The following is a 12,074-nucleotide window of genomic DNA, read 5'->3' on the forward strand; positions in this document are numbered from 1 at the left end:
AACCAGGATAGGGAAACCAGCCCAGCCCCCTGGGATGTTTTTTAAGACTCTGGACATTTCCTAGTTGTGCAAGACTTCACTCTGTCCCTCAGCCCCAGAGGGATAGGGAGTGGTCACCAGGCTTGCAGGCAAACTTCAGACTGACCTCAGGGACACGTTCACTTGACCGAAAGAAGGTGAAGCCATTATGAGAGCACAGCGTGTGTAACTCCTGTACTTCCAGACCCCCTGCTCTCTCAGGAATACCCAGTCCTTGCACTTCAAAGTTCGCCTTTTCATTTCAAGTGTAAGGCAATAAAAACCTGCAGCAACCAGGGAGAAAGCAGTTGTTCGGCCAGGCGAAAAGGCAGCTACGAAGCCAACTCATTTTGAAGCAAGCACAATTTCTACCTTATTTTCTTAACCTTGGCAGCCTCAGTTTCTGTCGCTGTTGCTTGAGGGCATAAGCTAATCACCATCCTGTCAGGAAAGTAATGCTACAGGGTTTGTGGGGACACAATATACATGCCGATTTGAACCCTCAAATGTTTTTGGGATTCCCTCTTGGGCCCAGTGGAAGCAGTTGGTTGAAGCAGTAAGACATTGACTCTCAGTTTCCTTTTCACCGTGCATTCTTCCCTGACTTTGGACTTGGGCATGATTCTTATTCATAAAGCTTTCTCATTACATGTCTCCTCAAAACGACTCTTGTATCATTTTGAAAGGAGCTTTTTAGGTCATAGACCAAAAATCAGCCCTTTGAGGTGATGGCAGTGGATACCAGGAGAGAAGGACACCTGCTATGTATTCTGGGTCAGTGGCACTGAAAATGCTCATTCCCCCAGCTTATTGTCCTTGTCTGTCTCTTGTGACACTTGTTTTCTTCCCTGTCCCTGTGGGTTGTCCTTCAAGCTATTGACCTCTGGGATTTGCAGATTTCACAATGTGGCGCTACTTCTTTTTTGTCTGTAGGTTATTTCTCCAGAGGAAAAGCCAATAATTTCCTAAAATTCATGTGAATGTGAAGAAAAGCAATATGTTATTGGTGGTTGTTTTTACTGTGTTTTATAGTGCAAAATATAGGATATAGTACAAAATATAGAAAAGTTGCAAGAATAACATAAAAACTCCCATAACTTAATCAGATTCACCATTAACATATTGCTTCACTTGCTTTATCTATCATACTCATACATTTACAGGTTGCTTTTTCATTGAACCATTTGGGAATAAATTGTAGACATTGTACCTGTTTATTCCTAAATACTCCAATGTCTATTACTTGAGGACGTTTTCTTACATAACCACAGTATGATTATCAAATGAGGAAATTTAACATGAGTACATTACTGTGAGCAAAATTCAAATTTGATCAATTGTCCCTATATTGTCCTTTATAATAAACATTTCCCTTGGTCCAGGACCCACCCCACGATGACGTGTTGCATTTATTCATCATGTAATCTTTGGTATCTTGTAATCTGGAATAGTCTCTCTGCTTTCATTGTCTTTCATGACCTTAACAATTTTGAAGAACACAGGCCAGTTATTTTGTAAAATGTCCCTCAGTTGGTTCTAATGTCTTTATGATTAGATTCAGGTTACGCATTTCGGGCAGGAATACTGTGAAGAGATCTTGTGTCCTCCTCAGTGCATCACATCAGGAGGCACATGCTGTCACTTTGTCCCATTCTTGGTGACCATTTGGTTAAGATGATGTCTTCCAGGTTTCCTCATTACAAAGTTTCTGTTATTCTTTTTCTTTGATTAACATGAAATTTGGGGGAAGACACTGAGAGGCTATGTAAGCGTCCTTCTCCTCATCAAATTTTTCCAGCTGCTAGTTTTAGCATGCATTCATGATTCTTGCCATCATGGTCACAGAATAGTGAAGGAAACATATTTGAGTGTTCCCTTTTCCAGAGATTGCAGTATTTTTTCCAGTGGCTGCCTTCTTTAGCTGATCATCCAAAACCAACCACCATCCCCTCATGAATCGTGTCCTATTTTCTCACCCATGAAAAGAGACAGAGAGTCTTTCCCACACAGAATGACCAGCACTGTGGTGCTTAGGAAGCAATGTCCACATGTTCAAACCTTGGGCTGGGTCCGTGGACCTTTAACTCACACCAGATTAACTCACCTCATCACACCAGACGAATGCAGGTGGCACTAACGCTGACCCCTGTTATGGGTAAGAACTGGGGAAAATTTATATACAGACCCAACCCGATATGAAACTGTTTTTTTGTAGACCTCTCACATGGCAGCCTTTTTCTCTGAACACTGCAAACAGATCATAAAAAATTAAAAGGGAAGATTTTTATCTCTGGAAATCTCATTTTCCCAGACTCTAGAAGGGGCTTCCTGGAAAGCCTTTGTTCGTCCACAAATAGTATGTTGCTGTTACCACAACCCAGGCCAAAGTCAGCGCTTTTTCTTCACTCCCTTCACCAACCTTCTCTGACTAGATACAGCAATAACGTACTTCCAGACACTTACTGAGCCCTAAAAGTCTACTCTGGGTTCTCTTTTTGGGGAGCTGCTGGGATTTCCCCTGGAATCTTGAGTGTACGCATTCTGCCCACACATGCCAGACTCTTTCCAGGCAGCACCTCATTTAACCCTCAAGCAGGATCCTTGTCAGACAGGTGCAACTATTAACCTCATTTTGCAGGAAACAACAGATACTTAGAGGGATAACTGGTAAGTAACTTGCCTAAGGTTCTAGCTAGTTAGTGTTAGTGAGTGGCAAAGCCTGGATTGGAAGCTGGACTGAGTCCAGAGCCTGCACTCTTAACTGCTACCTTATACTCATCCAAGACAAACCCAGGATCTTCTTGGCAGGGCCAGGAGGAGGCTGAGCTAGGCAAGGTGCCTAGGGAGCAAACTTTAAGGAGGTCCTCACTCTCAGGAGCTAACCCTGCACTTGCACGACACTGAGAGCGGGTGCCCCCTTAAAATTTGCGCCTTAGGCTCTTTGCTTACTTCACCATCCTCCCAGCCCCGGTTATGAGGAGGGCTGGCCGGTGTGAACTGGCCTCCCTAACAACTCAGTGAGACTCACACATGTTCCTGGGATACATGGGAATATAGAGATTTCTGTTCGCTCCCTTTGGTCAATGGACAAACTATTCATCCTTGAGCCTACTCTGTTCCAAGCACTCTGCTAGGAACGGGAGAGAGCAGAGACTAGGATGGGGACAGTCCCTGCCCTCCTGCAGCCTGCAGGTTTAAGCATTCCTTTCCAATGGAATCAATATGGCAGGCCAATACTTGGGCCTTCTTAAGAATCACCTCACCTAAGCAGTGGCACATTTTTTGAGGATTTCACAGTACACAGAGGGGTCAAATTCTGCTGTCCTGACAACCACGTTGTGTCATTCATTTTATTCAAAGGGGGCCCTTTTGCATTTACTTTGCCTGTGGTTTGCTTTCCCCATTAACAGAATGAGCGCTTTGGGTACTAACTCAGTTGTGCTTCCCCGGGGCTTTATTTCTTTCTAGAACTTAGCACTTGACAGGACTAAGTTTCAGAGGCGTGGGCTCAAATTATGGCTCTGCCTCTTACTACTTGTGTTCTTGGAAAAGTCACTCTGTCTCCCTGGGCCTCAGGTGCTTCACCTGTGAAATGGGGATATTAATTCCTCATTTTCAGAGTTGTAGTGAAGATGACATGGAAAAAACAAAAGCACCTAGCAGGACATGTCTGTGCTAGTTCTCTGCCCTTCTTTGTTTATTGGTCGACCCTTGTGCCAAAGTCGTCCTTCCCAGGGGTCTGACTAACATGATGCAGACACTCTGAACAATCTTAAATCACAGCTAGGTGTTGTCCAGGCGGCAGACTCTGTGGCCGGTCTTTGACCCCATTCTTAGGTTGGGCTGTATATAAGTCGGCAGGCTGGGTTCAGCTCTCGAGCGGTAGTTTGCTGCAGTAAGTGGTGGAGCCAGGCCTTGAATCCAGGCAGTGTGGTTCCAGCAAGCGCTTAACCATGTACATATGTGTACATGGCTGTACCAGGAGAGTCACAGTATCATGCTCTTTATAGGAAACTCAGCAATGTTTAAACAAGAAAATAACAACCACCCATAAAACCACAACCCAGAAATAACCACTAGTAAATTTGATATTTTCTTCCATTCTTTTGTCCACTATATGCAGTATTCAATCTATTCTGGTTTTTCACCATCTTAAGTATTTTCCACATTTCCACACAGGTCACCCAATTATAATAATTAATAGACACATAACAGTTCATTTGAAACTTACTGGGGAAATTGCTATCTTGAAGAACTCTACAGCTACTAATTTCATAAAGCAAAGAAGCCTTTTATTAAGTGAGCACTTGGTCACCCCTCACTTCTCTGCCACATATTTGCAATTCTAGAAGTTCAATTGTTAAAAGGGATCTGGTTTGCAGACAGGGATGTAGTAAAAAGGCTTTGGAACCCACCAGACCTGAATTTGACTTCTCATTGTCCCTTTGTTAGCCAAATGGGCCTGAGCAAATTGTTGACGTTCCCACGCCTCAGTTTTCCTTGTTCTGAAGATGAACCACGACCACCATATCTAAAGCACGGAGCACATACCTAGCACGGAAGGTGGTCGCTTGGTGGCAGCCGGCCCTGACCTTCCCGGCCACCCCCCACCCCAACTCCTAGGCTCCAACACCACCCACAGGAAATGGACTGTTTCACTCCTGACTGTAGAGAAAGCGTCCTTTTCTGTTTTGTGCGGTACAAGAATTTCTGCCTGAAGTAAGCATGGGCAGGCAACTGGGGACAATGAGAAAGCTCAAGGAGGTGGGTGGACCTGAACTGGAAGGCTCCACCCTGTCCCCACCACTCCCACCCCGCCCAGACCAGGGGATTATTGTCGAAGTTCCGAACTGAAGCAGCGCCCAGCTTCCCCAGCAGCAGGTGGCATTCTGACACCAGCAGAGGCTGTGTTCATTTTCGCAGGTGCAGGACACCTCCAGACCAGACGTCTGAAAAGATTTCAGCGCCCAGACAAATCCACGAGCAGCACAGAGGCCGTGGAGCTGGAGAACACGACAACCCTCGGAGCGCAGGGCTGCAGCAACCCTGGCTACCAGGTGAGCAGGAGTTTCACCTCATGTTTAAGACCAAGCAAGTGGGAATCATGCTCTTTCCTTGCCTCCTTGTCAAGTTCCTTAACTAAAGCAGTGGGGCTGTTGGAACACAATAAGGTTTTAGTGACACTCTTTAAGCCTATTATTTGTTCTTCTTGGGTTGACAAACCTGAAAAGTCTCTTTTAATGGAAGCTGTTTTGATCCCTGACTTGCCCTGTCATTTAGAAACAAGATTGTCTTCCCCTTCTTTTGTTTCGGGCTCACGGGCTCCCCCCGGGATAAGGTATTCACCTGCAGACATTTTCCCTAAGAACCAGTGGGAAAGGATCGGGGGATCCAGACCCTCAGGGACCGTCTCTTAAACCAGGCCCCGGAGCCTTGTCAGATGGTGGCCTGTGTGCCTGCACCTGTGCAGCTGGGTTGTGCAAACCAGTCTCACATCTTCAACCAAAAGTCGCTGAGTGACTAACGCTACTTGGGCGAGGGCTGGTGCCACAGGGCTCCAGAAGGAGTGCTGACACCAGGAAACACTGGCTGTTCCGACTGGGTCTGGGCTGGGATTTTTCAGGGCTGTTCCTGGGTGTGCTTCCTTTCCTGAGCTGACACTCAACATGGGAGCCCGCATGAGCAGATGTCAGCAACGCCTTGGGAGTCAGGTCACTAACCAGATAAAATAAACTTTTAGGCACTAGCAAAGAAAGACAAAAGGAAGGTAAAGGGGCTTTGACACGAGTCCTGAGTCTTCTACCCATGAGTTATTATGACTTCTTTGAACCTCAGTTCAGTTGTCTGCACAATGGTCCCAGTGATGCTCATCCCACAGGTTATTAGCATATAGAAGGAACAATTTTTCTTTTACCCTCTTAGATTCAGTGCGTGGGGTCTTGAATTAAAATGACATATGATATGTTAACAGGAGAAAAACGTACAAATTGTATTAATATTTCTAATTTTACCTGGATGGGACTTCACAGAAAAAAAGCTAAAAGCCCAAAGAAGCAGTAAGACACAGGCCTTATATACCATTAACAAAAGATGATAAATTGTGGAGAAGCGACTAGACAAAGGAAAGGGCGGTTGGGCTTTTAGAGCAAATAAACTGTGGGAAAGTGACTAGGAAATATTTGGGGAAAACTAATGGAAGGTAAGGTTTGTTAGTGAGGTTTGTTTATGCAGTCTGATCTTGGCATCATCTCTGTCTCTGGTGATAAGGGTTTTTCGCCTCTTTCTGGTATGGGAGAAATTTGTGCCCTGTTTTTAGGCAGATAGAGGAAGAACACAGAGCTTTCTGTGTCTTCTTTTTCTCAACTGCCTTCAGCTCAAAATAATTCTTATGCCAAAGTGGCATATTTGGGTGTGGCATGTCCTGATCCCCTTCATAAGGGTTAAATGAGAAAAATGCACGAAGCGGAGGGCCTGTTATGATTCAAGAGAGTGGGAAGGATGGGACGGGATAAAGAATCAGATTGAACAGGGCAGTAAGATGAAGGCATCTGCAGTGGAGAAGGCGCCCTGTCACCAGCGCCTGGCTGCTCAGAGTCAGTGAGGAGGACACGCACCTACCAACCGTGGCCCTGCTTTCTATCCCTCACTCTCTTCTAACAAAGCAGAGCATCTCCAGGCCTCGGGGTGCAGAGCAGGGCACGTCAGAGCCAGCAGAGTCCACACACCAACGCCAAGGAGCGGCGGCCAGGTTATTTCTTCCAATGCTTGCTTTTCAACAAGCATTTCCAGAGACGTGTATTTACTCAGCAGAATCATTAACTGCTCCCCAGATAAGGCCACCTCTGGGAAGAGACTCCAATTCAAGGAGGAATAATACAGTATTCTTGCCCTCCAGGAGCAGGACAGGAAGAAATAAATAAGCAATTGTAATATAATGTGATGTAAAACAAAATGAAAACAAAATGATGCGGGAGGTTGGTACCCAGTACATGGTAAATAATTATGTGGGTGGAGCTGGGCCAGCTGGGGAGCCTGTGACGGTGTCACAGAGGGAGAGAGGCCACCTGTTAGGACTTAGAGGAGGGCCAGGAATTTCCCAGCTGAAGAGGAAGGATGTCAGCAGAGCATTCAAGCAGAGAACTGTCTGCACAGGCCCAGGGGCCTAAAAGAGCATGTGTCCAGGATGGAGAAGACGTGGAGGTGGCACTGGGGAGCAGGGAAAAGGGGTAGACTGGCACCAGATCACATGGCCCCCTGTGTGCTAAGGCATTTGAGAAGGAATCCATCAAAATCTACCCTATCCGAGATTATTATTGAGTACTCTACCAGCTCCACTGAAGGTGGACATAAATGGAAAGAGAATTGGGTGTGGTTGGGACACCTGTTAGGAAGCTGGTCTAATCTGAACTGGGTTAGAGGCGGTGGAAACGGACGCTGGGTGGAAGTACTAACACTGCTGAGAGGCCCCCTCGACGTGGGATCAGCAGGAGTCAGGGTGAGGGAGGAAGAGCTGCTCTGCTTATGAATATTTCTCTTTTCTCCTCAGTAAGGAGGAGAATAATATCCCATCTTGGGGTTGAGAGAATTAAATGAGTTAACATATGTTAAGAAAAAAAAAGCAAGTAATATCTGCTAAAATAAAAGAGCGCTGCCGTAGTTCATTTGGGCTGCTGTAACCAAGCACGACAGACTGGGTGGCTCATATTTGGAAACTGATTTCCCACAGTTCTAGAGGCTGGGACGCCCAAGATCATGGTGCCGGCACATTCGGTGTCTGGTGGGACCCACTTCCTCATAGACAACCATCTTCTCACTGTGACCTGACATCGCAGAAGGGACAAGGAAGCACTGCGGCGGTCTTTTTAATAAGGGTACTAATACCATTGATGAGGGCTCCACCCTGTTGGCCATCACCTCCCAAAGGCCCCACCTCCTAATACCATCACGTGGGCATTAGATTTTCAAATAGGCATTTTGGGGGCACAGGAATATTCAGACCATAGCAAGTTCCTAGTGCATGGTGTGAACATGGTAATGGTAGCTCTTGGTGCTGGGGCAGGTTAAAGAGGGTGATAAGAACATTTCCAGCTTGAGACATCAGCTTGGAAGTGATTCCCCTTATTTATTTATTTATTTATTTATTTAGAGGAAGATTAGCCCTGCGCTAACTGCTGCCAATCCTCCTCTTTTCGCTGAGGAAGACTGGCCCTGAGCTAACATCCATGCCCATCTTCCTCTACTTTATATGTGAGACACCTACCACAGCATGGCATGTCAAGCGGTGCCATGTCCGCACCCGGCATCCGAACCGGCAAACCACGGGCCACTGAAGTGGAACTGCGAACTTAACCACTGTGCCACTGGGCAGCCCCATGATTCCCCTTATTTAGATAGGAAATCCACAAATTGGGCTGGAGCAAGGAAGAGAATGAGTTCATTTTGAGGCCTGTTGGTCGAAACTAAGGTGATTCTGAGCATCTAGATAAAGGTGGAGATGAAACAGGAAGCTTATGCATATCTGCATCTGGAGCCTGGGAGGGACGTCATCCATCTGGGAGCTGTTAGCACAGAGACGGGCCGAGGGTGTGGATGAGACCACGGGGAGGGAAAGCCAGGAAGCACCAGTGTTTAAGGGGCAGGAAGGTGAGAAAAGTCAGAGGATGAAGCAGAGAGACCACAGGGAGAGAAAGAGGAGCAGAACCGGGAGAGGGAAGGGTCCGGAGAACTAACTACAGGGTCAACAGCAAAGCCTCCTCCGTGGAACCGAGGAGCCCACAGAATGAGGCAAGTTCATCTGATTTGTCAACTAGGAGGTGACTGGTGACCCCGGGGTGTGGGGAAGGAGGGGGGTGTTCGTGTTATGAGCAAGAGTTAAGAGACTGGGGAAAATGAGGGCAGAAAGGACTCTCCTCTGGCAGAGAGGAGAAGGGGGAAGAGAGACGGGCTCGGGCAGGCAAGATCAGGAATGTAGGCAGGGGGCTGTTTTATTTTTATTTTAATGTTTTTCTTGTGAAACATAACATACAGAAAACCACATAAAACCAAATATACAACTTATTATAAAGTGCCACCCAGGTCAAGAAACAGGACACTGTCATCCCGTAGCTCGGAGGACGCCCCAACCCTGCACAGTCTGTCCCCACTGCCTCCCTCCCCCAGGGCAGCACCCGCCCCACTTTGTGGTGAATCCCTGCTTGCTTCACACCTTTGCTTCCAGCTGTGAATCCTCAAGCACCACCTTTGCCTGTTTTGAACTTTATCTAAGTAGAAACTTACAAGAAAAATTCTTTGCTTATCGTGAAATATTTATATGGAATTAGGCCAGATGAATCTTTGTGCATCTGGTTCCTTTGCTCAGCTTTGTGTTTCTGAGACTCAGCCCGGCGTTGCATGTCACTACAGTTCCTCCGCTTTCGTTGATACACAGCATTTTCCTTAAATATTACACAATTTATCTATTTCACTGTTAGTGGACATTTGGTTGGTCAAGTTTGCAGCTTTGGGGGAGCTTCTACCAACAACACAGCTGTGAACAGACACTCTTTACGTGTCTCCTGGTGCACATGTAACGAATTCAGTCTACAGTCATACTTAGGAGTGGAATTGCTGGGTCATTGGGAATGCGCATATATTTTCGACTTTAGAAGTAATGACTAAGTGGTTTTACCAATTTACACTCCCATCAGCAGTGTGAGTTCCTGTTACTCCATAGCCTCACCAATATTTATCTGGCTTTTTAATCTCAGTCATTCTTGTAGGTGTAGACTAGTGCATCATTGAGGTTTGATTTTAATTTTAATTTAATTGTTGGCCATTAGATGCTCACTCTATGAAATACCTGTTCATGTCTCCTGCCCATTTTTTCTACTGGATTTTGTCTTTTTCTTGTTGATTTAAAAGAGTTCTTTGTTCGGAATACAACCCTTTCTCAGTTTAATGGTTTACAAATGGCTTCTACCACTCTGAAGCTGTCTTTCACTCTCTAATATCTTGATGAACAAAAGTTAATTATGTTGTGGTCCCATTTCTCAGTTGTTTCTGTTTTACACATGCTGCTTATGAAATCTTTTCCCACACTGCAAGATCATAGAGACACCCTCTCATAGTTTCTGAAAGCTTGTTCTTTCCCTCTACCTTAAGCCCTCCAGCCCCTCATGAAATTGATTTTTATGTAGTTTAAGATAGATTTGAAGGTTTTTCTTTTTCTACATGGACATCCGATTATTTCAGCATCACTTGTTCTAAAAACCATCTTTCCCCACTCGACCAATACCACAATTGTCAAATGTCCATATTTGGGGTAAGTCTTTTTAGAATAGGGCAATTGAAAGATTTTTCCAAACTCAAAGGAGGAGGGGAAAGGATTCAGAGAAGAGGGAGAGATGAAAGTTGACCAAAGGAGAGGTCTGATCAAGCTCAGAATTTCTAAGGGTAAAAATTCAGGCAATTTTGAAAGAACATTTTTACTAAAGGATGTCCCTTAGAATCCCAATTCAAGTTCCCTCCTGCCCGTGAGTTTGCATTGCTCTTGCCACAGGTGGCCCTCAGAGGCACAGAGCCTGTGCTTAATCTGAAGGCAGTTGGGTGGGACCCACTTATGAAAGTCTTGAGATGGGAGTAGACAGGAAATGACTCTACCTCTGCACACACAGAGGAAGGCTGACCCACTGCGTGAATTGCCTAGGAAGCCAGTCAGGTTGGGAGAGTTCGTTGAATGTAGGTCAAAATTTGGGGGGTTATGTAGGTGTAGAACATTGATGCAGACTTCTAACCCAGATACTTTGAAGATAAAAGTTCTGAGGTTGGAAGTAATTATGCAAAGTAAAGAAGAAGAGAATTGTTTCTCCAACACACTAGTCAGGAAGCCAACATGACTCACACTCGGGTTATTGAGTAGGTTTTCACATGGTCAGGACCAGCTTCGCTGGAGCTATCGAGATGCTTTTTCTTACCCACAAGTGAATTAAAACGTAGAAAACACATGACAATAATTTGCTTTTGTGAAAGAGGTTTAAAAAAATACATTTTCTACTCTTTCCCCAAATCTGTATGATGACACTTAGACTTTCTTATTTCTAGGGGGAAACAGCCCAAATGACTGTAACCTGTGTCACTTCCACTACATCTCAGAGGGGAAGGATTTAGGACTTTCTTTTCTTTTTTCTTTTTCTTGTGAGGAAGATTAATCCTGAGCTAACATCTATTGCCAATCTTCCTCTTTTTTTGCTTGAAGAAGATTAGCCCTGGGCCAACAACCGTGCCAATCTTTCTCCAATTCATATGTGGGTCACCCCACAGCTGACAAGTGGTGCAGGTCCACGACCGGGATCTGAACCAGCAAACCCAGGCCGCCAAAGTGGAATACACTGAACTTAACCACTATGCCACGAGGACGGCCTGGGATTTCATTTTTTCCCTCATTCAATCATTCCTGAAATGGTTCCCTTTAAAAAAGAGGAACCACTTACTAATCAGTGGTTAAGGCATTGATAGGAAAACAGGAAATCACTACTAATGTGGATAAACATAGATATTTGCTGAGGGCTAAGGCAGGACTGTCTAATAGAAATATAGCACATCCAAATTAATTTAAAATTTTTCTATAAGTCCACTAAAAATATAAAATGAAACAGGTGTTAGTAATTTTAACAATATATTTTATTTAACATAATATATTGAGGATATCATTACAACACGTAATCGCTATAAAAATTATTAATGAGATATTTTGCATTCTTCATACTGTCTTTAAAATCTAGTGTGTTTTACACTTAGAGTACATGCCAATTTTAATGCTAAATTTTTATCAGACGTATTTGATTTGTATTTGGATTTCTTAAAGTTTATAATTGAAAAAGTCAGTTCATACCCAAGTTTCAAAGTTACTTAAATGTTTTCCAATAAATGAACCTAGTGTCCATTTTTAAATTTAAATTTGTTGAAATTAAATAAAACTAGCATTCAGGGCCTCACTTGCACTGATCACATTCCAGGTACTTAGTAGCCACAGCTGGCTCAAGACTATGGTACTGGATGGATCAGGAAAGATTCACGCT

At 44.7% G+C, this 12,074-nt stretch overlaps 1 protein-coding gene across 1 annotated transcript in view; it reads left to right on the forward strand.

The window, feature by feature from the left end:
• The first annotated feature begins 4,663 nt into the window (after window positions 1–4,663).
• Window positions 4,664–12,074, forward strand: part of LOC103544518 (solute carrier family 28 member 3) — a 62,121-nt gene continuing 54,710 nt past the window's right edge. The window contains exons 1-2 of the mRNA XM_070606958.1: window positions 4,664–4,737; window positions 4,805–5,075. Of these exons, the coding sequence (XP_070463059.1) occupies window positions 4,664–4,737; window positions 4,805–5,075 (345 nt within the window). The remainder of the gene's footprint in view (window positions 4,738–4,804; window positions 5,076–12,074) is intronic.

This window comes from Equus przewalskii, unplaced genomic scaffold (assembly GCF_037783145.1).
Source record: "Equus przewalskii isolate Varuska unplaced genomic scaffold, EquPr2 contig_R1908, whole genome shotgun sequence".
NCBI lineage: Eukaryota > Metazoa > Chordata > Mammalia > Perissodactyla > Equidae > Equus > Equus przewalskii.